Source organism: Balaenoptera ricei, chromosome 1, assembly GCF_028023285.1.
Source record: "Balaenoptera ricei isolate mBalRic1 chromosome 1, mBalRic1.hap2, whole genome shotgun sequence".
In the NCBI taxonomy this organism is placed as follows: domain Eukaryota; kingdom Metazoa; phylum Chordata; class Mammalia; order Artiodactyla; family Balaenopteridae; genus Balaenoptera; species Balaenoptera ricei.
The window spans coordinates 192,638,528-192,665,088 of record NC_082639.1 but is presented as its reverse complement, the minus strand read 5'-3'; the positions used below and the strand labels follow the sequence as shown (position 1 = coordinate 192,665,088).

At 49.0% G+C, this 26,561-nt stretch overlaps 1 protein-coding gene across 3 annotated transcripts in view; it reads right to left on the bottom strand.

Moving 5' to 3' along the window:
• Window positions 1-79: 79 nt before the first annotated feature.
• Window positions 80-26,561, bottom strand: part of IPO9 (importin 9) — a 53,819-nt gene continuing 27,337 nt past the window's right edge. For 2 of the 3 annotated variants that reach the window (XM_059943343.1, XM_059943355.1), the window contains exons 14-24: window positions 25,106-25,265; window positions 14,232-14,458; window positions 12,149-12,297; window positions 11,564-11,692; window positions 10,680-10,955; window positions 10,404-10,570; window positions 9,724-9,857; window positions 8,624-8,746; window positions 8,156-8,260; window positions 7,898-7,974; window positions 80-7,560 (exon numbers count right to left, since the gene is read on the bottom strand). In XM_059943343.1, coding sequence (XP_059799326.1) covers window positions 7,450-7,560; window positions 7,898-7,974; window positions 8,156-8,260; window positions 8,624-8,746; window positions 9,724-9,857; window positions 10,404-10,570; window positions 10,680-10,955; window positions 11,564-11,692; window positions 12,149-12,297; window positions 14,232-14,458; window positions 25,106-25,265 — 1,658 coding nt within the window. In that variant the 3' untranslated portion in view covers window positions 80-7,449. The remainder of the gene's footprint in view (window positions 7,561-7,897; window positions 7,975-8,155; window positions 8,261-8,623; window positions 8,747-9,723; window positions 9,858-10,403; window positions 10,571-10,679; window positions 10,956-11,563; window positions 11,693-12,148; window positions 12,298-14,231; window positions 14,459-25,105; window positions 25,266-26,561) is intronic. The other variant, XR_009506576.1, reaches the window with a different exon arrangement.

The window sequence follows — 26,561 nt, the reverse complement described above, 5'->3', positions numbered from 1 at the left end:
CACACCTGGTTTTAGAACTTAATGAAGCTCAGGTTCTTGATGTCTCGTTGCAGAAAGAATTCAGTGAGAGACGAAGTGATAGGTAAGAAGTGGATTTATTTAGAGAGAAGCGCACTCCACAGGCAGAGTGTGGGCCGTCTCGGAAGGTGAGAAAGGCACCAGGGTATGGGGTTGTCAGTTTTTATAGGGGTGGGTAATTTCATAGGCTAACGAGTGGGAGGAGTATTCCAGCTATTTTGGGAAGGGGCGGGGATTTCCAGGAATTGGGCCACCACCCATTTTTTGATCCTTCTGATCTGGCCTTGGAACTGTCATGGCACCTGTGGGTGTGTCACTCAGCTTGCTGATGTGTTACAGTGAGCGTATCCTGAGGCTCAAGGTCTAGTGGAAGTCGACTCATCCGCCATCTTGGACCCACTTGGTTCTAATCAGTTTACGTCATGTCCTCGGGCTGTGTCATTCTTTCAAAGGTTGTGCCCTGACCCTTTCTCTCCTGTTTCAAGTTTGTCCCATTGTACCGATGAGGAAACTTGGGTTGGAAGAAGTTAATTTTCCCAGCTCACAGGCGGCTGGGATTTAGAATTGACTTTTGTGACTTCAAAGCCCAGGCCTTTCCACTTCACCTCCTGCCTCTCCTTGAACATGTGTAAAATGCTCCGTGCCGGGCCAGAGCAGTATTTGGGGAGAACTTGGTGCGCAGCCTTTATCCCCAGGAGTACTCTGTGTGGGAAGCAGGGGCAGCGGGGGGGGGGGGGGGGGGGGGGGCAGGGGCAAGCCCGTGACCCAGTTTGGGCTTGGCCCAGGGCTGTGGCAGTACTCTGCTGAGTCATCCCACCGTGGGGCAATGACCAGGGCCTCCTCCCCCCCCCCCCACCCCGCCCCACTTGACGCTCCTCTTCAAATCAGAGCAGACTGACCTGGGCATCACCGAGGCCCCCCCTTACTTCCCCAGGCCCGGGGCCCTGGGGCCTCCACTCCAGAGGTTCCTGCTCCTCCCGATTGCCTGGCCCATGTTCCAAGCTGAGCCATCTTGAGACCAGAGTGACTCCCTTCCCTCCTTCCCTCGCCTCTGAGCAGTCAGGTTCTTCTTCAGGAGGGCCCTGAGGGCACCCTGCCCTCCTCCACCCCGAGGGCCTCCGTCCACCCAGCTCCTCCAGAGAGGTCATTACACCCTTTCCTCTGCCTGATATAATCTCATTGCACTGAAGGAACAGAGTCTCCTGGCTCCCCCTGCCCCAGGATAAACACACATTTCTCTTTCATCAGGTTTTTCCTGGTGTCTAGCTTGACTCTTATTTATTTTTTTTAATTAATTAATTTATTTTTGGGTGCACTGGGTCTTCGTTGCGGTGTGCGGGCTTCTCATTGCGGTGGCTTCTCTTGTTGCAGAGCACAGGCTCTAGGTGCGCGGGCTTCAGTAGTTGTGGCACGTGGGCTTCAGTAGTTGTGGTTCGCGGGCTCGAGAGTGCAGGCTCAGTAGTTGTGGCACGCAGGCTTCGGTAGTTGTGGCGTGCGGGCTCGCAGGCGCTCGAGCACAGGCTCAGGAGTTGTGGCACAGGGGCTTAGATGCTCCGCGGCATGTGGGATCTTCCCGGACCAGGGCTCGAACCTGTGTCCCCTGCATTGGCAGGCGGATTCTTAACCACTGCGCCACCAGGGAAGCCCCAAGCTTGACTCTTTCTTGCTGTAAACGGAACGCTGTCTCCTGTGTTCGTCCTCTTGGTGGGGGAGGGACGTGTGTGTGTGTGCGGGGGGAATGGGGACGGGCCTCACCGCTGCTCCAGCTCCAGGTAGGAAGGAGCGCTCTTCTCTAGAGGGATTTTTGTCACTGCCTTTGCAGGATTACCTCTCCCAGAATCCGGGCTTCTGCTTCTTTGCAGGGTCCCAGGGCAGTCCAGGCAGAACTTGGGCAGCCAGGGTCTCAGGAAAGCAGGCGGGGGTAGCCAGCCTGCCCTGGGCGGCTGCAGGAGCAGCAGAGGTCCACGTCCGGCCAGCGGGGCAGACGGGGAGAGCCAGGTTGTCTTTAAATGGCACCTTACTCAGCCTGCAGCCCTGCCAGCTGGGCAGGGTGGGGCAGACAAGTGCTATTTTGGGACTGAGGGTAAGAGAGGAAGAAGGCCCCGTCGACAGCTCTCCTGTCTGTCCCCACTCCCTCTCCGGGGAAGGGTTCACTGACCCTTCCCACCTGGGGTCTGTTTTCAGCCTGACCCCGTGTGAACCATCTGCGCAGATGCGAACGGCCGGTCCTCCTAGGCAAGACCGGCTGTGTAAGGGCAGCTCCAGGTGCTGAGAACGACACGGCTCAGGATTACACTAATCATGGCCCCCACGGTACCGGCAGTGAGGCAGCCCCACAGTCAGAATCGCTGCAGGAGGCACTCCTCGGACCGGGAGGTGGCGGCTGGGGATTCAGCAGCTCGTCCAAAGCGGCCCCAGAGGATGAACGGCCAAGCTGGGATGCAGGATGCAGAGTCCCTGCTCCGAACCACCGGCCAGGGCAGGGGCCCTGCTCTGCCACTTCCTGGCTCTGCGAACTGGAGAAACTGCCCAGCCCCTCCGGCCTCGGCTTCCGCACTGTGAACAGACTAGGGTTCAGTCAGACCCACCAGAACCGCAGGTCAGCCGGCAGAGGCACTCTGGTCCTTCTCTCTCTCTCTCTATTCAATGGAAAAAGGATTTGCTGGAGGTCACTGGCAGGTCACAGGCAGGGCCTGGGTGGAACTGGCCCTCCTGCCGCAGCCGGTGAGCGTGTGGTCAGGCAGGCGAGCCAGGCTGGGAACCAGGGGTGCAAGAAGGCCACGCTTCTTTCTTTCAGTCGAATGAGATCAGACTGAGTCTCTTTCCTGCCAGCTGGTGGGAGTTCAGTCTGTTGTCCCTATGGTTTGCTCCCCCTGCCAGGATCCCGAAAAGGTCCCGGGACCTCACACAGTGCAAACACAGGGGCGAGCCCGGCAGATGTGAGTTCGGGGGGCCTACGAGTCCAGCAGCCTCGACGTACGCGGCCCAGGCACGGGGACCTTCCCGGGAGCCCCAGTGCCCCGTGTCCAGCCCTCACATCTCCAGGTGCTCTGCCAGGATCAGGGCAGGGTCCTCACGACTCACGGGCCCGCGGACTTCTAGAAGTTCCCCTCCTGTCTTCTGGGACCCCTCCCCCTCTCTTCCTCCAAGACCCTGGGCCTAATCTCAGTTGATGCAACCTTTCAACCAAGGATCCAGAAGCAGCTTATCCTCAAACAGTTCTGCCTTCCCCATGCAAAAGCAACTAAGGCAAGGAAAGTGCAAAAACTCGGCTATGTTCCTGGAAAAAGTGGAGGGAAAAAAACCTAGTGAAAGCAGATTAATACATCGATAACTTATAATGTCACGCAGACCGAAATGGAAAAAGCTCTGCTCAGCAGGTGGTAGGCAGGCGCCGCCGCCGCCACCTCCATTGCTGTCCCCGCGCCCACGGCAGGGCCCTCACAGAGCTGTCCTCCCAAAGGCTCACCAAGGCCCTAATTCAGCAGCAGCATCTGTGAAACTGAGTCACTCTAACCCAATGAGTCAGGGAGACCGCCAAACACAGCTCCCCGCGACTGCGACCAGAGGGTGGGGAGGCAAGGGGCAGACGCCCCCGCCCAAGCCCGAGGGTCTTCAATCCGGTCCTCTTTACGTGTAACCACAGCCCTGAGGCAGGTGTCAGTTCCCCATCTCAGAGAGAAGGAAACCGAGGACCGGAGGTTGTCGCTGGTCTCAGCCTCGTCATCGTGCATCTCTGGGCCTGTTTCATCCACCTGTAAACGGGGTGGACGCAGCACCTACTCTGGAAGGTTAGAGCTGACCCTTGACCGTGGGTCTGAATCGTGCAGGTCCGCTAAGACGCAGGTTTTTCCAACAGTAACTACTACAGGACCGCCCTGTCCCTGGTTGGTTGAATCGCTAATACGGAGAACCGAGGGCCCCCTGTATGTCATAAGTGGGCTTCCGACTGCCCCAACACCCTCCCCCAGAGCCACGGTCAAGGACCCACGGCAGAGGGTCTGAACGAGATCAACAGGCGACACGTAGAGCAGCCCTGCATTTTGTGCTTCTGAAACATCGGCAGCTGTCAGCCACCCTGCAAGGGCGGCCTCCCCCATCGCCATTAGCCGTTCCCCTCGGGCGGTGGGCACTCAACCCAGAACCGATTTCTCTCGTAACACCCCCAGATCCACCGCACTGTTTCTCAACCCCTACTAGACTGGCTCCTTGGGGAAGGGGCCAAGCCCCTTGCACCCGGCAATGGCCTTGCATGTGAGAGAGGCTTGGTGTTTGCTGAAACACACTGGAAACAAAGGAGCCAGGAATTGGCTGTGTGTTACCATCTCCTTAGTGGCCACGGCTCCGCCGGGTTAGTGTCTTCCACGGGACAGGCCTTTAACCTTCCAGAGCGATGTCCTGTCTGCCCAAGTCCGCCAGCCCTTCCAGCTTCCTTCCTCGACACGATCCAGGTCCTCCACCCGGCCTTCCCCTTGCAGATGGGCCTCCTCTGTCACGGAGTCCTCGCTGGGCACCAGATGGGACGGAGCACTCCAGGCCCGCTGCCAGGCACAGGAAGGTCGAGGTGGCCGTACGTGCCGCTCTGGACGCTGGGCCGTGACCCCAGCCTTCGTCTATACTGGGGTTTTGCAGAGACGTGTGAACAGCTCCTGGCATCACAGACACTCGGTACTGGCACGGGATTGCGCAACAGCGGCGCTCTGGAATCCCTGGCTTTTTTCATGGATGCTCTTGTCAATCCGCATCTTTGAAAACAACGTTACATAGAGATTCTGCCCACTTTTTGCAGCTTGTAGAGATGTTTGGACCCTATCTGAGAATATGATCAGTGCCTCCCCCTGCCCTTGTCTAGTACCTATTTCTTCTGTAAATGGCCTCAAACCCTCTTCTGGAAGGTAAGGCATAAAAACCCTCATCAGCCACTTACATCAAAGGAAGGCTGAGGACAGAGTGCCCTGGGGCACACCATAAACCACCCGATGGGCTCATCTGCAGGGAGCTGGTGGACAGTTACCCACTTTTGCTTTCCTAATGCTTTTGACTTTACCGTGTCCAGATTTCATCTGGTATGTTATTAAAATTAGACCCTGAGGCCAGTTTGACATCACTTGGTCTTTTAAACTTTACCTTTCTTGCCTGAGTCACTTGCTGGTCCGTGCTCCCCAAGCAGTGGCGCTCGAAGGTCAGGGACGTGTGCTCCTCGGCTTCCTTTCCCGCCTATGCACTTTCGTACCCGTGCACTTCTCTCCACTGAGAGCTCTGTGAAGCCCTGGGCGAGGCCCTGGTGTCCTAGCCACTGTTCTTCAGGGTCAGGGGACCTGAAGGATCTCAGAACAGCCAAGGGCTCTTATTCTCCAACGGTCTGATCTTGAACTCCAACTCCTTGCAAACACGTAGCCCCACCCTTTCCATACTGGAGCTAGTTCTCTTTGGCCAAAAAGACAGACACAAAGGAGGAGCTAGAGTGTAACTTTCTGTCAGTTCCCCTGGCCTCCGGCAGGTCTTTTTCACTTCCTGCCCTGACAACGGATGTGGTCTCTGAACTCTTTTCCTCAACGACAGAATGGAAACGCCTAATGGGAACCAGCTGTCAAGGTAAACGGGACGACGTATGTGAACACGCTCTGGAAACACGAGGAAGTGCCTGCACACCGAGGGCTCCCTCTGCTCTCGCCCACAGCGTTAAGTCTGCGGGGCAGGGGTAGCCCCCTAAATGCTTCCGCGACCCTTTCCTTCAGGACTCCAGTTCTGAGGCAGGAGGCCCGGTCCTCCCCAAAACCAGCGAGAGGAGAGCAGGAGGAAAGGACCTCGCTGGAGGATCACTTCGGCCCTGGATGCAGACGCTCTTCCTAGGGAGCAGGCCCGGCCAGTGTGTGGGAGCCCCCGCCTCCCAGACTGCTGGCACGAGACCACTCCTTTGTGCCTATCCGGGACATCCTGGCCTGGTGGACCTTCAGCACCGAGCCCTGCCTTCAGACCTACAACCGTGGGGCAAGTCTCCAAGCACCAGTGGCCAGACCTGCGTCATCTCACCAGAATCACGGGAGGAGGAGCAGTGGTCAGAGGCGGCACGAGCCCAGGGCCTGGTTGGCAGCCTCGGGAACACACACACACACCACCCCGCTCCCAGGCTTTCCACTGCAGGTGGGGGGCAGTGACCAGCAGGGACACCTAGTGGCAACAAGTCCCCCAGGCTCCCAAGGCAGCCTCGCAGAATCAATGCCCATGGGGGGGTGGTCTTTCCTTGAGATAGTTAAATTCAGTTTATATTCTATTTCCCGCTGTGAGACCACCACCCTAAAGGAATACTCTGCAGCTATTAAAAATGGGGCGCTGGGTGTGGGCAGTACCAAAAAAGGGGCTGCCGGGCTAATTCACCTTCCTCCTCCTGATTTCTTATCCTCATTCACTTTTGAACCCACCACAGACAATTCCCAACTAGGAGAATCAATCATTTCCTCTAGGTCAGCTAAAACACACAACGGTGTCTACTACACAGCTCTACCTAAGCCTTTCCCCTCATTTTAATTTTCCTTCTAAAAGGAACAGAAGGAAGAGGTGCTGAGACACCTTATACCATGCAGACTAAATTCATTTGTAAAGATTACTTTACTCTCCTAGAAAAATACACATTGCAAATTTGAGGGCTACAACTTACCCACCTTAGAGAATTCCTGAGGGAGAGGGGGAGCCTCTGAATATCAGACGGTGTGGGGATGTGTGTGAGAGGCATGTTAAATATGGTTTGGGTCAGGTGGACTTTTTAAAAAAATCTGTTTTTCCCTCATTTTTTTTTTTTTTCTAAAAAAGGAAAAACAAATTGCCATCTGTCTGGCTTATCCCGTGTGCGTGCATGTATACAGAGGAACAGCGTCGGGGAGGGGCTGTGTCATGCAACGAGGCAAAACCAAGACGACCTCCTTCGACGGGGAGTCTCAGTGTCGCAGGAGGAATGGGGGGCCCTGGCGCCGCTTCCCCTCGCTCCTACGAGACCCAGCGCGTCTGCGGTGCGGGGCAGAAAACACCATTCTCGCCCGAGGGTATTCCTATCTGAACACGTCAGACGTCCTGCGAAAGGAAACAGGTCCACTTTAGAATATGAACGGTCGTGACTTCCGGTGCTCCTCAGGTGAGGCCGAATAATCCATGAACACATAACCCTTCTGGGCACCATGATTCTGGCCCGACCAGCAGAGGACTCTAGGAGCAGAGGCGGGCACAGCTGGGGACAAGAAGGGTCCAGAGACGGGCTGCTTCAGGGTGCTTTGGGAAATGTCCTTTGTCCCAGCATTCCTAGGTGATGGCACTGGTGAGCCTGGTCTGTACTGCCAGTGTCACTCTGCAGAGGCCGCTCCAGGCTGAGAAGAAAGTGCATCTCAAGGCCAGTGAGGGCTGCAAAACGGTGTGTGGCGGGGCAGGAGGAGGACCGTTTCAGATGCCAATGGTCTGCAGAACCCGCCTCTCGTGGTCGTTGAGGTGGCCTGAGAACACCACGTAGCAGGGCTGCTGAGCAAACTGGCAGAGGAAGTCCGTGAGGTACGCCTGGAGGAACGGAGGAGGGAGGTGTCCTTGAGGGCGGGAACCTTCACACTAGTGCCAGTGCCCCGAGGGATGCTTGCCCGTTCGGGGCTCTAGGGAAGGTTCAACCCAGAGACTGAATCCCACAGGGATTTCCCAAGACCACACCTTGCAATCCACCCCTAGGACTTGGACGACACAGCCCCAGGAAGCTGGATTCCAACACCGGGCAGGGGTAGGAAGCCCCTGGGTGCAGAGTCCCCGCCCTCCCCCAGCCCTGCCCACCGGGCAAGACGAGGTCAGCCAGGAATGGTGCTCAAGCCACTGCTGCTTGCGAGACGCCGTCTCTGGACACCCTCACCTGCAGATCGACCTGATAGAGAGGATCCTTCAGGGCGTCAGGGTCGTCTTCCTCGTCATCCTCGTAGTAGTCCTCCTCTGGAGAGACACCAAGCCAGGGAGGGTCAGGGCACGGGCCCCGGGGGGCAGGCAGCGCCCACATGGCTGAGGTCAAGGGGTACAAAAGCCCAAGGCACGTCCCTTGTGGGCCCACCGCTCGCCCTTTCCTGGGCGCCCCGTTCTCGGTACCAGTGTGCGCAGGGCTGGCCTCGACGCTCACCGTATTTACTTGTGGCGAGAATATCGGACAAGAGTTGGCCCGCTAGGCCGTCCTCCTCCTCGTCGTCGTCCTCGTCCTGGTCCTCCCACATGTCACTGGAGTCATCTGCATGGGGCCGAGAAGCAGCTGGAGCACACGCACGCATCTCCCTCCCACACCCAGACCGGCCAGGACACAAAAGCCCCGCGGGTTTCTGCGCTGCGGCCCCATGGGCCCCAGTGGTAAGAGGACCAGGCCAGATCCCCCACTAAGTCTGAGTGGAAAAACTAAGCGTGCTGGTGGGGAGAGAACAGGCCGAGAGGCTCTTCAGAACAATCAGAGCCGGAAGGGCTGGCCTCCTGGCCACCCCCGAGGTGCTGCAGGCAGACCCTGGAGATCAGTCTGGGCCGTGGGGACTCGGCACACCCAGCCAGCCATCTGCAAGCCCGGGGCCTGGCTGCTAGCTCAGTCTCCAGGGAGTGCGGGCACCTTGGCTCCACTCTGCAGGGGCGGCCTGGCGGGCGGCGTTGGCCTCCATGACGTTGGACAGCTCGTTGATGATCAGCTTCAGGATCTTGACCAGCAAGGGAATGTTCGTCCAGCGCTCAGGGTCTGGGAAGGAAGGAAGGAGGCTCCACGTCCGACTGTCCCTGGGCCACTCCCCCCGCAAGGGAGCCCTGCTCACCAGGCCCGGCGCACCGCCCCCTGGCTCTCCACTGCCCAGACCACACCCAGCCCCGAGGCACGACGGAAAATTAAATAACTTCATTCTGTGCCACGTTACAGGAGCTTAGAAGTCAGGAGAGATGAGAGACTTCAGGGACTAAAGGAGACAGGTTTTGCCAGTAAAAAAGCCTGGAAACCAGGGACCTGCATAGGGTGGAGCACTCCAGGCCCTGGGACTTGCAGTTTGAGAAGCAGCACAGGTGAGTGTAAACCTGCAGTTAAAGAAGGCAGCTCTAGGGCTTCCCTGGTGGTGCAGTGGTTAAGAATCCGCCTGCCAATGCAGGGGACACGGGTTCGAGCCCTGGTCCAGGAAGATCCCGCGTGCCGCGGAGCAACTAAGCCCGTGCGCCACAACTACTGAGCCTGCGCTCTAGAGCCCACGAGCCACGACTACTGAGCCTCCGCTCCGCAATGAGAAGCCACCTCGATGAGAAGCCCGTGCACCCCGCAACCAGAGAAAGCCTGCGTGCAGCAACAAAGACCCAACGCAGAAAAAATAAATTAATTTAAAAAAAAAATGGTTAAGATGGTAAATTAAAAACAAAAAAAGGCAGCTCTGCACTCTGCCCACACATCACCGGGGCACGGGCCAAAGGCACTCAGACACAAAGACGCCAGAAGTGGGCATCCAAGGCCCAGGATGCAGCTGGATGCTGCGGATCCCCGTACCCGGGACCCCTGTCCACTTTCAGCAGCAGCAGGACCCACACGCTCTGCTCCACTGTTTACCTGGGGTTTTCTGCCGCTCCTTATCAAACCCATCACTAACAGTCATGTCTTAACCGCCTCCCAGCCCAGGTGTCCTGAGCCTCGGGGGCGGGGGTGGTGGTGTGTGTGTGTGTGAGGGGAGCAGCGTCACCCACTCTTGGCCGACTTGGAGCGGGTGCGGGTGCCCTCGTCCAGGCCGTAGATCTCCTCCCCCTTCACGCGGATGTCCTGTAGCCGCTTGTCATCCGCGTTGACGCCGTGCTGGAGCAGCTTACACAGCGCCACAGAGCTGGCGAGGAAGAGCCAGAAAGGGCCGATCAGCTGCCCCCTCGGAGTTCACTCCAAGGAGACAAGCAGTTATGTCCCGACACTTGGAGGGTGAAAGCGCTTTCACAACTAATTAGGGGACAGAAGAGAGTTCGGCTGAAAAGGGGATTTCGTGTTCCTAAGGACGGTCGGATGAGAGCTGTCCTTGAACAGAGCCGGAGTGGGTGAGCAGCACGACGACGTCCGCGCCAGGAGGAGTGTGGGGTGATGGGACGCCGTGGATAAAGTCCAGGATGAAAAGTTAGAAAGCTGGGTTTACGAAGAAGAGGCAGCCGCCAGCAGCACTTGGCTGGGTGAAGGTGCGGGCAGGGGAGGGTCTGTAGCCAGCAGAGATCAAAAACACACGCTCTACCTGCGACGACTATCTTTTGGGAATTTCAAGATGGCAGCTACTTGAATATACAGTTTAGCCAGAAAGAAACAGAGGCAAAAGGAATGCAACGGGCAGCTGGGTACGTCAAGTCAGGGAAAGAGGCAGAAGGCCCAGAGGAGGAGGAGGAGGCCCCACCTGACTTTGCCCTCGTACTGCCCGTAGAAGAGGTGCTGCCGGCTGGTCCACTCGGCCATCACGAACTCCAGGGCAGGCTTGCCGGTGGGCCCCGGGAGGCTGCACAGGAACTCCAGGAGGGGCTCCAGCTGGGTGTGCACCAGGTGGGCGAACACCATGATCAGGGACTGGGGGGACAGGAGGACGCCGGCTTCAGGGACTCAGGCAGCCGGGCAGGAGACAGAGGGCCGCGTGGCCGCTTCCTCGCCAGCGTCTCTGGGGCTGGGGCCGTCTTACCTGCATGACGCTGAGCGTCTCCGCCTGCTGCATCTTGCTGAGGATGGCACGGAGAATCTGGTCCAGGTTCTCCCCCAGCTCCCGCCCCGCCTTGGAGATGAGGGTGGACACGAGGCGGCCCACGAAGGCGGCAGTGAACTCGGAGGTGCGGGGGTCCAGGAGCTGGCTCACCACCTGCATCACGTACCACAGCCCATTGTGGCCCTGCTCGTCATGCCACTGGGCCACCTGCTCCAGCGTCACCGACACGTAGGCCCGCAGGCACTCACCACCATTCTGCGAGACAAGGGAGGGGACCAGGTCAGCCGCGGGCACACAAGCCCTCCGTCTGCAGGGTCTGGGGGGCTCATTCCGCTGGAGTTGGGGCCGCGCCGTTGCAGACACAGGCGCGCACCACCCTGTCTCTGCTGTGCCGCATCGGCTAGCTCAGAAACGCGCGCTTCTCATCAAAGGGAGCATGGACACGCAAACGGAGTTTCAACCGTAAAGCTCTACCTCTGGTACTGAGAAAACAGAGCTAGGACACAGCAGTAACTGGGGGCACTGCAGGTCTCTGTGAGAATAAAGCAGACCTCACACCAACCACGCTGCCTACAGATTTCCAAAGGCTGACCCCTCTGCTGACTTCATAGTCCGCACGTCTACAATCTCTTCCGCCGCCGCAGCACCCCCACACAGACAGCGGGATGGCTGGCGCTCACACCTTTGAGGCGCACAGAACGTCTTGCGTTTAGCAGCCGGAAGGAACCCTTCCTGGGCCCTCTGGGTAAACACAGATTCGAGGGGTTTCTATCTCAAAGACGGGAAATGGCGTCCCACTTCTCCGCCTGCTGCACACGCACCGCGGCTTGGACGCCGGCGCGGCGACACCTGCACGGAGATACCTGCATGGTGGCGTTGTCGTCTGTGCGGAGGGCGCACTGGGCCACAACAGGGAAAGCCTGGCAGATGAGCAGCTGGGAGAGGGGGGGCTTCGTGTTCCGCACGACCGTGGTCAGGATGTCAATGGCCGTCTGCAGGAGAGAAGTCAGGCTTGCCCCTGGGGTGGGCGGAGGGGGCCCAACAACAAGATCCTTACTGTGCGGAGCCCACCCACCGACCCAGAGACGCTCATGATGAAAGGCACGTTTCTGGAAGAAGAAGACAGCAGGGGGTACTCTCAAGTCTCCTGGAGGCAGCTCACCCCTTGAGAAGCCATGGGGGTGGGCGGGGGCAGAGGGTGACTGGACAGCCAGGGCCAGTGTCATCACGGGACTGTCCAATCACCGAGGGCACCCTGGGAACAAGAGCTCCCTTCTGAAAGCCTCGAGAACTGCCCACTGTCCTTGTGGGTGAAGTAGCCCAGGAACATCACCCCGTGAACGTATCACGCTGCTGGTCGGCGTCCGCGGGGTGGGATCGCGGGGGGCTCGTGCAGGGCTCGCTCGCGCTCTCTCATCCCCACCCCGGCCCCGTAACGGCTGCCGTACCGCACAGAGCCCCGCAGGGATCTTGTCTGCTGGTGCCTGCATGATGCTGACGAGGGTGGGAATCAGCCTCATCTGCATGGGGCCCTGGCAGGCTTCAATCTGGGACAGCTCCTTGAAGATGTCCTGAGCCAGCGAGGCGACCACAGGATCTGAAGTGGAGAAGGCAACACGAGTCCCCCCGCCTGGTGGTCTGTGTGTGCTTCTGCCTTAATGCTGCCTGTTGTTTGGCCCTAACCGAAGTGAACAACTTCCGCTTTGTTTTTTTTTTTTTTTTAGAAATTTCATGTAATGTCTGAAACATTTACATTAACATATTTCCATACAAATAACCCAAAGAAAGTTTAGTATTAGTTGTTTTTTGTTTGTTTGTTTGTTTTTTTATACAGCAGGTTCTTACTAGTCATCAATTTTATACACATCAGTGTATACATGTCAATCCCAATCTCCCAATTCAGCACACCACCATCCCCACCCCACCGCGGTTTTCCCCCCTTGGTGTCCACACGTTTACAACTTCTGCTTTGATTACACATCACTGACCCGGAACCTACTGGGGCCACCTGAGTAACCGGAAAAGCAGGGAGAGCTGCTAGCTGTCTGGGAGACAGCATGTGTGTGATCTCATGAAGTCAGGGACGAGTCAGCAACAGCTATTCCTAAAACAAAACCTGCCTCTTTTTCTGGGACAAATCTTTAACGTCTGTATTCTTGTGAAACTTGGACTGATTATGAAAACAAATGCTTAAGGGGAAAAAAAGCCCCCACTGATACTTTGTTAAGAAGACATCAGTCTCGGAAACTGCCCAAGCACTGACTCTTCCCAGGTTCCCACGTGTCGACGAGGACCACGTACATCTCCTGGGGGTGGGCACCATGCACAAGAACTCGCAAAGCCATTGGAGGGCAAAAGGTAAAGCCTTCCAAAAGCAGAGCCTCGTGAAGAAATGCAACTTCAGCTCGACCTGCTTTATGTAAGAAAAATATATAAGAAAAATATAAACGCCCTCCTCTATCTAGCATGAGACAACGTATGCAGTGTGCAGGGCACTAAGACACACGTTGAAAGTTCACTGCAGCGCTGTCCATAATAGACAAAAACTGTAAACAACCCAGAGGTCCATGAACAGCATGGGTAAATAAATGATGGTATTTATGGAATAAACACTATGTGACGGGCGGAGAGAATGAGGACTATCTAAGACTGCAGTGTGGAACCCTCCTTAGGACACATTTTTAAGTGAAAAAAATGAATTGAATAAAATGTTCAGTACAACATCATGTTACATAACCAACCCCCTTCCAAGCTTCAATACTCGCTCTTCAGATACAAATGTCCTCAATATTTCTAATACACACTCACTGCAGAGAAACTTAAAATGCAGGAAAGTATTAAAGGAAAAACCACACCTGTAATTCCACCACCTAGAGATAACTACCCTTAACATTTTGATGCATTTTCTTCTGGTGTTTTTTCTATATACATATCCACACATACATCCTTTTCTAAAGCAAAACCAAAACTTGCGGTTATATTCTACGCATTTTGGAAAACAATCTATTCACTTACAAGGTGAGCGCTTCCTCATGGCTTTAACAATTCCTTTGAGGTTGGATTATTAACGGCTGCAAAGCATTCCATTGTATGGATATAATTAATTAACCTCTTATTATTTCCAAATTTTTGCTACTATAAAGAACATGCGATGAACACCTTATTCATAAACCTTTGCATGTATCTCCTTCTTCACTTTTCCTTTTCTAGTTATAGTTCTAGGCCTCTTCTTTTAGGAAGCTTTTGATTTAGTTGCTGAATTCCCTTACTTTACTGTCAAAGTCCTGAATTATACATCTTGCTGGTTAGCTTTCTTCGTTATTTTTCTTCCCAGTTCTTACTAGACAATGAGAGTTACAGGCATAGGTTCTCTGCTGTTTAGTGCTGCTGGATCTATAGCACGACCCTACTCTCGCAAATTCAAAGTCACATTCTTTGCTTCTAATGCTAAGACCATCAGACCCAGGGAAGCGCTCACGCGACCCCGCCCCGCTCACCCCCCCCACCCCCCGCAACCTGCCTCGCGCGTACCGTTACTGTACTTTAGGAAGATGGCGATGGTGAAGGGGCAGATTTTGCTCTCCATGCTTGCTGTGAACTCTGGGTCTACCGTACAAACGATGCACAGGGTCTCCATCACCAGGTTGAGGACCTCTGAGCTGAACTGAGCCGCCAGGTGAATTAAGCCATCCAGGATACTGGGGAGGAAGGGCTGAAGCACGTGGGTGCTCTCCGAGACTTTCAGCTGGTCGCAATAACTGGAGAGCAAGAAATAAGCAAGAACTACTCACCAGCGGGTACCTCAATTCCTGGTTTTTCCAATCAGCATTACGTGTTACAGCATTTACAAGTGAAGCTTTATGAAGCTACTTCCAGAGCTCATTAAGTTTTTACATCTTTCTGTGGCTTTTTTTTTAGAACTATCACCACCACCATTTCTATGTTTTCTAATTTATTTCTGCTTTGGTCTTTGTTATTTCCTTTAAAATTTCTTTCATCCCTCTATTTCGTTTTGAAGCAAATCCCAGTCATGGTTACATCCAAATTATTAAGATATTAAGTCAAATGACTTATGATTCCTCAGACTATTGTTTTAGTCACATTCCTAAGATATATATATATATAATTTTCCAAACAGTGTTTTTAAATCTTTTCCAATACAACTGTTATTTAGTAGGAGACTATTATTTAACTTTCATGTTATAAAGATTTTATACTTTTTGGAGTTTTTTTGCATCCTAAGATGAGATCAATGTATATAAACATTTTACACATACTTACAAAATTGGTGTACTATTTGCAGGGTTTAAAAGTTTGTTTTCAAAACAGAAACAGACTCACTGACGTAAGAGTACGAATTTATGGTTACGGGGGGGTGGGAGGGATAGACTGGGAGTTTGGGATTGACATGTACACATGGCTATATTTAAAATAGATAACCAACAAGGACCTACTGTATAGCACAGGGAACTCTGCTCAATACTCTTTAATAACCAAGATGGGAAAAGAATTTGAAAAAGAATAGATACATGTATATGTATAACTGAATCACTTTGCTGTACACCTGAAACCAACACAACATTGTTAATCAACTATACTCCAATATAAAATAAAAATTTAAAAAAAGGAAATTTTATTTCTTAAAAAAAAGTTTGTTTTCTATACATAGTTCTACCTTATTTGCCTCTTAATCAATAAATATTTACTGGGTGCTGCTTACCATGTCCAATGGGATACAATTATTAAAAATATATCATCTGGGCTTCCCTGGTGGCGCGGTGGTTGAGAATCTGCCTGCCAATGCAGGGGACACGGGTTCGAGCCCTGGTCTGGGAAGATCCCACATGCCGCGGAGCGGCTGGGCCCGTGAGCCACAACTACTGAGCCTGCGCGTCTGGAGCCTGTGCTCTGCAACAAGAGAGGCCACGACAGTGAGAGGCCCGCGCACCGCGGTTAAGAGTGGCCCCCACTTGCCGCAACTGGAGAGAGCCCTCGCACAGAAACGGGGGCCCAACACAGCCATAAATAAATAAATGAATAAATAAATAAATAAATAAATAAAACCCAAAAAGTTAAAAAAAAAAAGTTCTTAGTTCTTCAGCCAGTTGAATAGGATTTAAAAAAATACATATATATATATATATCATCTAAGTCTTTACTTTTATTATTTTCAGAACGGTAATAAAAGTCAATAAAAACATTGTTTCTCTATGTTAAAAGAACCTAGTGCAGAAACAAGGCCCCCCGACCCCAGATTCACAATAAATGGTTTTTCTTAACTTAATTTTTAAGTGTCTTACAACCATATTATTTGTGTCAGCTGCTGGGTTCAAAGATCCACAGTGACTAGTAAACCTGTGGGCTTAGATCTCAGACTTGTTCAGATTCTTTGTTTTTTGGTCCATAACATCAATCTCAGATTTGTTCAGATTCTTTGTTTTTTGGTCCATAACATCTTTTTTTTTTAGCCACACTGCGCGGCTTGTGGGATCTTAGTTCCCCAACCAGGGATCGAACCCGGGCCCTCGGCAGTGAAAGCGCCAATAACTGCTGGATTGTCAGGGAGTTCCTCATCTATAACATCTCTATGTTCAATGCCACCGTGCTCTAATCTAACTCCTCCTTAAGAGCTGGCTCAGCGTCTGGCTGTGGGCAGCTCTTGGCTCGTCAGACTAGGTTCTGCATCCATCGCCACTGGGACTGAGTGGTGCCCTACCTCTTCCTGCTGCTTCTCATTCTAAGGGTTTACAGAGTCTGGGAGACCACAGAGTGCATCATCTGGCCAGATCATATGGGATCTTCCATGCCATGCTAAGGAGGTTAGACTTTATCCTGGAAGCCAGTGTATATCAAAGTTTTTTTTTTTTTTTTTTTTTTTACAAATTACTCCTAACACCTAATCTCTTCTTTGCCCTACCCCACAGTCTTCAGGGAAAACCGACATCCCAGGAAAATGCTCTATATTTATCCTGTGGCCACATGGACCATCCGGTATACTCTGACTTTCTTCCGGGTACCTGTATCCCAGAGTTCGAAGAGCACAACCAGAGCCATGAGTTTTAATTTTCAGGCACAAGAAGCTGAGCACACGAGCCAGGGCAGCCACAGTGGGAGAGGGAGGAAGGGAGGAGAGGCGAAGGAACCAAGCCCTGGCAGAGAGCTGGCATCTCTGGGAGTACAGACCTCTACCTTTAGGTATAAGATCTAAAGGTACAAGATCTGTACTTTTACTATAACAGGGACTACAGGTAGGGTAGGCCTGGAGGTGGTAAACAGTAAGCTCAGTAGTGGATGTGTTAGTTTTCAGGTGCTTGTAAGATACCCATCCTGGTATAGACAGTAAGCACATACATTAATTTGGAGCTCTGGAGAAAGGCTGGCATAAATATGATTAGAGAAATGAGACACAAGTGGAAGTATCTGTCAATCAATATCTTGTTTCAGAAATGGTTTAAGGCAGTTTGCAATAATACATACACTACGACATGAATGAATATATTAAAACTGGGGTAAAAGAGAGAAAAGCCAAGGTGGTATGATGACCAGGAAAGGGTTGCTGGTGACATGAGAATGAGCAGTTTCGGTGACGTGATGAGAATATAAGCCAGACTGAAACTGGCTGGAAAACTGAAGAGGGAAATGGCCAAATGGAGAATCCTGGCTGTGAAAGAACGCACAGCTAGCATCCCTTCACAGGAAGCTCTTAACCTGGGGTCCACTCTTCCACACATGATGTAAAATTTTATAAACAGGTATGAGTGTCCATTTCTTTGCTGTGCACGTTCATGGCTTTTGTCACTTTTCCAGAGACAGCTGTTACACCTTTCCAGAAAACCAATGCCCATGTAGCCAGAGAATTGAAAACTATTAAACAAAAGGGAGTTCTCGTCACGTATTTTTTCTGATTATAAGAGTAATATAAAATTTAAGCAAACTTTAAGTTTCTTTAAGTTTAAATTCTTCTCAGCTTTACTGCGGCGTGACTGACCTATAAAATGGTTAGCTATGTACACTGTGGTGACTGGACGTACATGCACAGCGTGAAAGGTTTCCCACATCCAGGTCAATGACACGTCCATCATCTCAGGTTTACCTTCTTCTGGGTGAGAACACTAATTTCTACGTCCCGTTACATGATGCAGTCACCATATCTCACGTTAGATCCTCAGCCCTTGGTCATCTGACCGACGACAGCGTGTACCCTTTTATCAATCTCTCCATGTTCCCCACGCTCAGCAACCTCCTTCCTGCTCTCCTTTACAAAGGGTTGGGCTTTTTAAAAGGTTCCACATATAAGTGATACCATGCAGCATTTGTCTTCCTCTGTGTGGCTTATTTCACTCAGCACCATGCCCTCAAGGTCCATCCAAGCTGCTGCAAATGGCAGGCTTTCCCTCCTTCTCGCAGCTGAGTTATATTATGGTCCACTGAATACTCACACATCTCCTTCATCCACTCATCCACCGATGCACACTCAGGTTGTTTCCACGTCTCGGCCACTGTGAATAATGCTGCGATGAACACAGGAGTGCAGACACCTCTTCGAGATCTTGTTTTCATTTCCTTTGGATATATACCCAGAAATGGGACTGCTGGATCAAATGGTAGTTCTATTTTTAAATTTTTTTAGGACCCTCCATACTGTTTTCCAGTGGCTGCACCAATTTACATTCCCACCAGCAATGCACAAGGGCTCCCTTTTCTCCACACCCTCACCAACCTTGTTATTTCTTGTCTTTTTTTTTTAAATAATTTTTTTTTAACTGTGTTAATTTTATTTATTTATTTATTTATTTATGGCTGTGTTGCGTCTTCGTTTCTGTGCGAGGGCTTTCTCTAGTTGTGGCAAGCGGGAGCCACTCTTCATCGCGGTGCGTGGGCCTCTCACTATCGTGGCCTCTCTTGTTGCGGAGCACAGGCTCCAGACGTGCAGGCTCAGTGATTGTGGCTCACGGGCCCAGTTGCTCCGCGGCATGTGGGATCTTCCCAGACCAGGGCTCGAACCCGTGTCCCCTGCATTGGCAGGCAGATTCTCAACCACTGCGCCACCAGGGAAGCCCTTTTTTTTTTTTTTTAAATTTATTTATTTATTAATTTTTTTGGCTGTGTTGGGTCTTCATTTCTGTGCGAGGGCTTTCTCTAGTTGTGGCAAGTGGGGGCCACTCTTCATCGCGGTGCGCGGGCCTCTCACTATCGTTGCTTCCCTTGTTGCGGAGCACAGGCTCCAGACGCGCAGGCTCAGTAGTTGTGGCTCATGGGCCTAGCTGCTCCGCGGCATGTGGGATCTTCCCAGACCAGGGCTTGAACCCGTGTCCCCTTCATTAGCAGGCAGATTCTCAACCACTGCGCCACCAGGGAAGTCCCATATTTCTTGTCTTTTTGATGACAGCCATTCTAACAAGTCTGAGGTGGTAGCTCATTGTGGTTTTGATTTGCATTTTCCTGATAACTAGTGATGTTGAGCGCTCTTTCATGTACCTGTTGGCTATCTGTATGTCTTCTTTAGAAAAAGTGTCTATTCAAGTCCTCTGCCATTTTTAAAAATCAGATTATTTGCTATTGAGTTGTATGAGCTTTTCATATATTTTGCATATTAACTGCTTTTCAGATAAATGGTTTGCAAATATTTTCTCCCATTCAGTAGGTTGCCTTTTCATTTGGCTGATGGTTTCCTTTGCTGTGCTTTTTTAGTTTGATGCAGTAAACAAGTCCCACTTGTTTACTTTTGCTTTTGTTGCCAAATACAAAAAATCATTGCCAAGAGAAATGTCAAGGAGTTTAACTTTTATGTTTTCCTCCAGGAGTCTTATGGTTTCGGGTCTTAGGTTCAAGTCTTTAATTTATTTTGAGTTGACCTAAGCATACGGTGTAAGATAAGGGTCCAGTTTTTCGAACACCATTTATTGAAGAGACTGTCCTTCCCCCAGTGTATATTCTTGGCTCCTCTGTCATAAAATAACTGACCATATAAGTGTGGGTTTATAGCTGGGCTCTCTGCTCCACTGATCTCTGTGTCTGTTTTTATGCCAACACCACACTGTTTTGATTACTGTAGCTTTGTAATATAGTTTAAAATCAGGAAGTGTGATGCCTCCAGCTTTTTCTTTCTCAAGATTGCTTTGGCTATTCAGGGTCTCTTGTGACTCCACACAAATGTTAGAATTGTTTGTTCTTCTATGAAAAATGCCACTGGAATTTTGATGGGGTTGCACTGAATCTGTACATTGCTTTGGGTAGTTTGGACATTTGAAAAATATTCATTATTCCAATCCATGAACATGAAACATCTTTCTATTTGTGTCTTCTTCAGTCTTTCATCGACGTCTTATAGTTTTCTGTGTACAGATCTTTCACCATCTTGGTTAAATTTATGCTTAGGCATTTTATTGTTTTTGATGCAACTGTACAGGAGATTGTTTTTTAAATTTCTCTTTGTGATAGTTCATTATTTCTTCTTTTCTTTTCTAATTGCTCTGGCTGGGACTTCCAGTACTATGTTGAATAGGAGTGGTAAGAGTGGGTACCCTTACCTTGTTCTTCATCTTAAGAGAAAAAGCTTTCAGCCTTTCACTGTTGAATATGATGTTAGCTGGGGGGGTTGTCATATATGGCCTTTATTGTGTTGGGATATGTTCCTTCTATACACTTTGTTGAAAGTTTTTGTCATGAATGAGTATTGAATTTTGTCAAATGCTTTTTCTGCATCTATTAAGATACTCGTGTGATTTTTTATTTTTCACTCTATTAATTGGTGTATGACATTTATTAATTTATGTATGTTGAACCATCCTTGCATCCAAGGGATAGATCCCACTTGATCATGGTGTGTGATCCTTTTACTGTGTTGTTGAATTCAGTTTGCTAGTATTGTGTTGAGAATCTCTGCGTCTATATTCATCAGGCATACTGGCCTGTAGTTTTCTTTTCCTGTAGTGTCCTTGTATGGCTTTGTTATCAGGGAATGCTGGCCTAGTAAAATGAGTTTGGAAATGTTCCCTCCTCTTCAATTTTTTGGAAAGAGTTTGAGAAGGACTGGTATTAATTCTTCTTTAAATGTTTGTAGAACTTACCAGTGAAACCATCTGGTCCTGGGCTTTTCTCTTACGGGAGGTTTTTGATTACTGACTCACTCTCTTTGTTAGTTATTGGTCTGTTCAGATTTTCAATTTTCTTTATGATTCAGTTTTGTTAGGCTGTATGTTTCTAGGAATTTATGCATTTCTTTTAGGTTATCCAATTTGTTGGCATATACCTGTTCACAGTCGTCTCTTATGAACCTTTGTCTTTCTGTGTTATCAGTTGTAAAGTTTCCCCTCTCATTTCTGATTCTGTACTTGAGTCTTCTCTCTCTTCTTTTCAGTCTAGCTAAAGTCTGTCAATTTTGTTTATCTTTTCAAAAAACCAGCTCTTAGTCTCACTAAATTTTTCTAATATTTTTCTGCTCTTTATTTTATTTATTGCTGCTCTCATCTTCCTACTGCTACCTTTGGGCTTAGTTTGTTCTCTAATTCCTGAGGTATAAAGTTAGGTTGTTTGAGATCTTTCTTTTTTCTTAATGTAGGTGTTCTTATCTATAAACTTCCTTCTTAAAACTCCTTTTGCTGCATCCCATAAGTTTTGGTATTTGTATTTTCCATTTTCGTGTGTTTTAGAATATCTTTATCATTTTTAAAAATTAATTTATTATTTATTTTTGGCTGCGTTGGGTCTTCATTGCTGTGCGTGGCCTTTCTCTAGTTGCGGTGAGCAGGGGCTACTCTTCATTGCAGTGTGTGGGCTTCTCATTGCGGTGGCTTCTCTTGTTGTGGAGCACGGGCTCTAGGCGCACAGGCTTCAGTAGTTGTGGCACGCGGGCTCTAGAGTACAAGTTCAGTAGTTGTGGCTCACGGGCTTAGGTGCTCTGCAGCTTGTGGGATCTTCCCAGACCAGGGCTCGAACCCGTGTCCCCTGCATTGGCAGGCAGATTCTTAACCGCTGCACCACCAGGGAAGTCCCTCAGAATATTCTTAGATCTCTCTTTTGAGTTCTTTGATCCACGGGTTGTTTAGAAGTGTGTTGTTTAATTTCCATATATTTGTGATTTTTCCAGTTTTCCTACTGTAACTGATTTCTATTTCATCTCAACATGATCAGAAAAGATACTTCGTATTATTTTAATGTTAAATTCACTAAAACCTGCTTCATGACTTATCCTGGAGAATGCTCCATGCATGCTTGGGAAGGATGTATGTTCTGCTGCTGTTGGATGGAATGTTCTGTATGTCTGTTGGGTCCATTTGGTTGAAAGTATAGTTTAAGTCCAATGTTTCCCTATTGATTTTCTGTTTGGATGAGCATATCCATTGTTGAGGGTGGGGTATAAATCTCCTGCTATTATTGTACTGTTGTCTATTTCTCCTTTCAGATATTGATATTTGCTTAATATATTTAGGTGCTCTGATGGCAGGTGCACATATATTTATAATTGTTGTATCTTCCTGATGAATTAACCCCCTTATCATATAATGACCTTTGTTTCTTGTTACAGCTTTTGAATTAAAGTACTTTGTCTGATAAAAGTACAGATACCCTCACTCTCTTTTGGTTTCTACATACACGGAATATCTTTTTCCATTCCTTTACTTTGAGCCTATGTGTGTACTAAAACCTATAGTCTCTTTTAGGCAGCATATAGTTGGGTCTTCTTTTTCAATCCATTCAGCTACTTTGACTTTTAATTGGAGAATTTAATCCATTTATATTTAAAGTAATTTTTGATAAGTAAGCCCATTTTATTAACTGCCATTTTATTAATTGTTTTCTGGCTCTTCTGTAGTTCCCTGTTCCCCTGACCTTTCTCTCTGGCTGTCTTCCTTTGTGAATGGTGATCTTCCATGGTGGAATGCTTTGACTCCTTTCTCTTTATCTTTTGTGCATCTATCATAGATTTTTGCTTTGTGGCTACCATAAGACATTTTATAGATATGATAGTCTATTTCACACTGACAACTTAACTTTGACTGCATACAAAAATTCTACCCCTTTATTCTCTTCCTTTAATGTTTCTGATATCACGATTTAACTCCTTTTATACTGTGTATTCATAATAATAATCACAAAGTATTTAGCTAGTTATTTTTAACACTTTCATCCTTTAACCTTTATACTAGAGTTAGGTGGTTAACACACCACCGTATTACAGTATCAGAGTATTCCGAATCGATTATATACTTACCTGTATCAGTGTGTTATATATTTTCACATTATTAATTAGCATCCTTTCATTTCAGCTTGAAGAACTCCTCTTAGCATTTCTTGTAAGGCAGGTCTAGTGGTGAAGAACCCCTTCAGCTTTGTTGTCTGGGAAAGTCTTTATCTTGTCTTCAGTTCTGAAGGACAACTTTCCTAGCTAAAGCACTCTTGGTTGGCAGTTTTTTCGTTCAGCACCTAGAATATATCATCCCACTGTCTCCTGTCCTGCAAAGTTTCTGCTGAGAAATCTGTTGCTAGCCTTATGGGAGTTCCCTTGCATGAGAGAAAAGTTTTTTCCTCTTGCTGCTTTGAAAATTCCCTCTTTGTCTTTGATTTTAGATAGTTTTTACTACATTTTGTCTTGGAGAAGATCACCCTGGATTGAAATTTTGGGGTGATATATTAGCTTTATAACCAGGAGGTACAAATCTCTCCTCAGATTTGGGAAGTTCTCAGCCATTATTTCTTTAAAAAGCTTTTTGCCCCTTCTCCCTCTCTTCTCCTGGGACTCCAATAATTCGTAGACTGCTTCTCCTAAAGATATCCCACAGTTCACGTTTTCTTCCTTCTTTTTCATTCTTTATTCTCTATCCTCCTCTGACTGGATGATTTTGAAGGTTCTGTCTTCTATTTCACAGGCTTTTTCTTCTGCCTGATCCATTCTGCTACTGATGCTCTCTACTGCATTTTTCCATTTCATTCTCTGTATCCTTCAGCTCCAGAATTTGTTTGGTTCTTTTTTATGATTTCTCTCTTTGTTGAACTTCTCATTTTGTCTGTGAGTTGTTTTTCTAATTTCATGGAATTGTCTTTCTGTGTTTTCTTGTAGCTCATTGAGCTCCTTAAAATGGCTGTTTTGAAATTCTTTATCAGATAAATCACAGATCTCCACGTCTTTGGGGTTGGTTACTGGAACATTATTGTGTTTCTTTTGTGATGTCATGCTTCCTTGGTTTTTCATATTCCTTTATGTCTTGCACTGCTGTCTGCACTTCTGAAGTAGCAGTCACGTCCTCCAGGCTTTACTGACTGACCTCTTCCAAGTGTCCAATCTTGGATTTTTTTTTGCTCCAGTGGTGTGCTAGAACTTCTCCACTGGGCTTTGGACTTCAACAAAGGCTCTCTCATCTGTGGGTAACTATCTCAGTCAGTGTTCTCCAGGAGGTCCTGGACCACGTCAAGATCCACAGCTGGGACCGAGGTCTGTGTTTCTATTATCTGACATACAGGTGGGTGAGATTCCCCCTGGGTCCCTTGGTGTACAGTGCCAATGACAGAACCAAAGCCAAATGGGGCTGTAGCCGGGACTATGGTCGGCAAGTCAGTGGCTGGGATGTGGGCTTGTCTTCTCAAAACAGCTCTCCTTGTCCTTAGATAGCACTGAGTTTGACAATCTCCTCGCTTGGACAGATGTCAAATTGTTGTTGTGGGAGGGATAAGAGCGAGGGACATCTTACTCAGACATCTTGCTGACACGCCCCCCCCGCAGCAATGCTTTCTAAAGACATATAGTAATGCCAACCCCTCAATCTCTGCTTCAAAAGGTAAGGAGGTAGTGCAGGCAGGTGGAAGGTGAACTCTGAGTTTTTAGGGTTTCAAGCAATTCTTATGATTCAACTGAGACTCTTAAGTTTGGACTTGAAAATACTCCTGAAAACATCAATACTCCCTGTGGTCTGAGAAGGAATATAAATAAAGGACTAATAGAGCCACTAGTACACTAGCTGTGACAAAGAGAAGTAAAATTGGGAAAAAATAAGCAGTGTTTCCAGGCTACATTATCCCAAATTTGGTTTCCAATACAGAGGCAATCAATCAACCAAATGACTCTAAGCCTGCTTCTATGACCCGCTGCTGTGCGACCCTAGGCAAGTTAGTTATCTCTCGGAGCCTCAGGTTCTGCTTCTCTGTAAGACAGGGAGTTGGTCTAGATGATTCCAGAGCTGGAGTGAATTGAAAAGGAACAAGGAGTAAAAGGGAACAGGATGTATCCGGGACTCACAGAAGCCTTGTTTCTGGTATGGTTTCTTTCCCTGTCCTTCCAACATCCATTCTGCAGGAGATCTTCAGAAATTTCCAAGCAACATAGTCCACTGGACAACTGCTGTTTGGGACTTCTACCCTGAGCAACTTTCTCTTAAACTGTTTCCGTTGTCCTAAGGTGGTGTACTCACCCCCAGATGGCTCTCACTGCAGAAATTCGAACTGATGGGGGTTGTGTCTCATGAAGACCACTAACTGTTGCCTGAAGAAACTGCTGGATCAATTCAGGGGACATAGCAACAGTGAACCGACTGGCAGCCCAAAGGGCCCGGCCCAAGAGGAAAGGAGACACTGGGAGGAAGAGAGAGCAGTTAGGGGCTGGACAATACAAGTTTCTGCTACTGCCCGCCCTCCTCCCCACCTCTATTCCTCAGTTTGTTGCAGTAACTGAATACCACCAAACATACATAACGTAATGGAGAGAAAAAGCATGATCTTGAAAGATAAAAGCAAATGTATGACCTATGGCACAGAATCATTTCCCTAGTTTCAGTTTTCACTATTTGCAAAGTACATTTTGAATATTCCTAGACTACAAAGCCCCCCACCCTTGTTCCCACCACAGCTCTCACCACCCCTTACCGCACTGCTAGTCAGTCCTCTAGATGGCTTCTCCACTGCCAGTTTTTTCCTACTCTTGGACCACTATTGGAATACTATAAATTATAGCTTTGTCATGCTTTTATTTAAAATGTCAACGAATTCCATAGCCTACCCAATAAAGCCCATCTAAATTCGCACGGCATTCAAGGACCCCTCAGATCAGTGACTCTAGCATTACCTCTGATTTCCCTTTGTGCCTTCCAAACTCAGGCACACACCCCTCCCTAGGAAGTCAACATCTGACTTTGCCATCTCTGTGCTTCGTTTATAAGCCAACACACTCACCTCTCCTTGCATTATCTAACCGATCTCTTGGGCTGAAGTAATCCTAACTATCTCTGCCACGTTAAGCCCATGTCCTTAGCTTTCTAACATGATACAAGTATATTTTTTGATATTCTAGGCACTGGTGTAAGGATTACTACCCCCTGCCTGTTATAAGATGCTTGAGGACAGAGACTATATTCAGCTGTCATAGGGCTTAACTCAGTCACCTGTACAATAAACATTTAGCTGATAGGACCTATTCAACAGAACCTAGCAAACGGTGCCAAATAATTACATACTAATTCATATAATGGAGAGTCCCATCCAGGAACGCCTGGAAGTCCCCAAAGTTAAAACTCTTTTCCTAGCAAATCCCAAGACATTATTTGTCTTTTATCATTCTCATTCCTACTCGAGTACACAGTAGAATTTTCCAGAGGTTACTGATGTGTGACACCATGGCTCTGACAGCTAATGGAACGTATGCTTGCATTTCTTATATTTTGAAAGCTTCTCAGCTTTAATTTCTAATATGTTAAATACTGCTACATGTCACTCACAAAAAAATCTCTTTGGGATCACTGATAATTTTTAAAAGTGTAAAGGGGTCCTGAGACCAAAAAGTTTGAGAATGGCTTGTACAGAAAAGCTTTGCTAGGGCAAGTTCTACAAAAAATATGCTAGTGGGTTTGAGAAATTCCAACACTGTCATTCAAC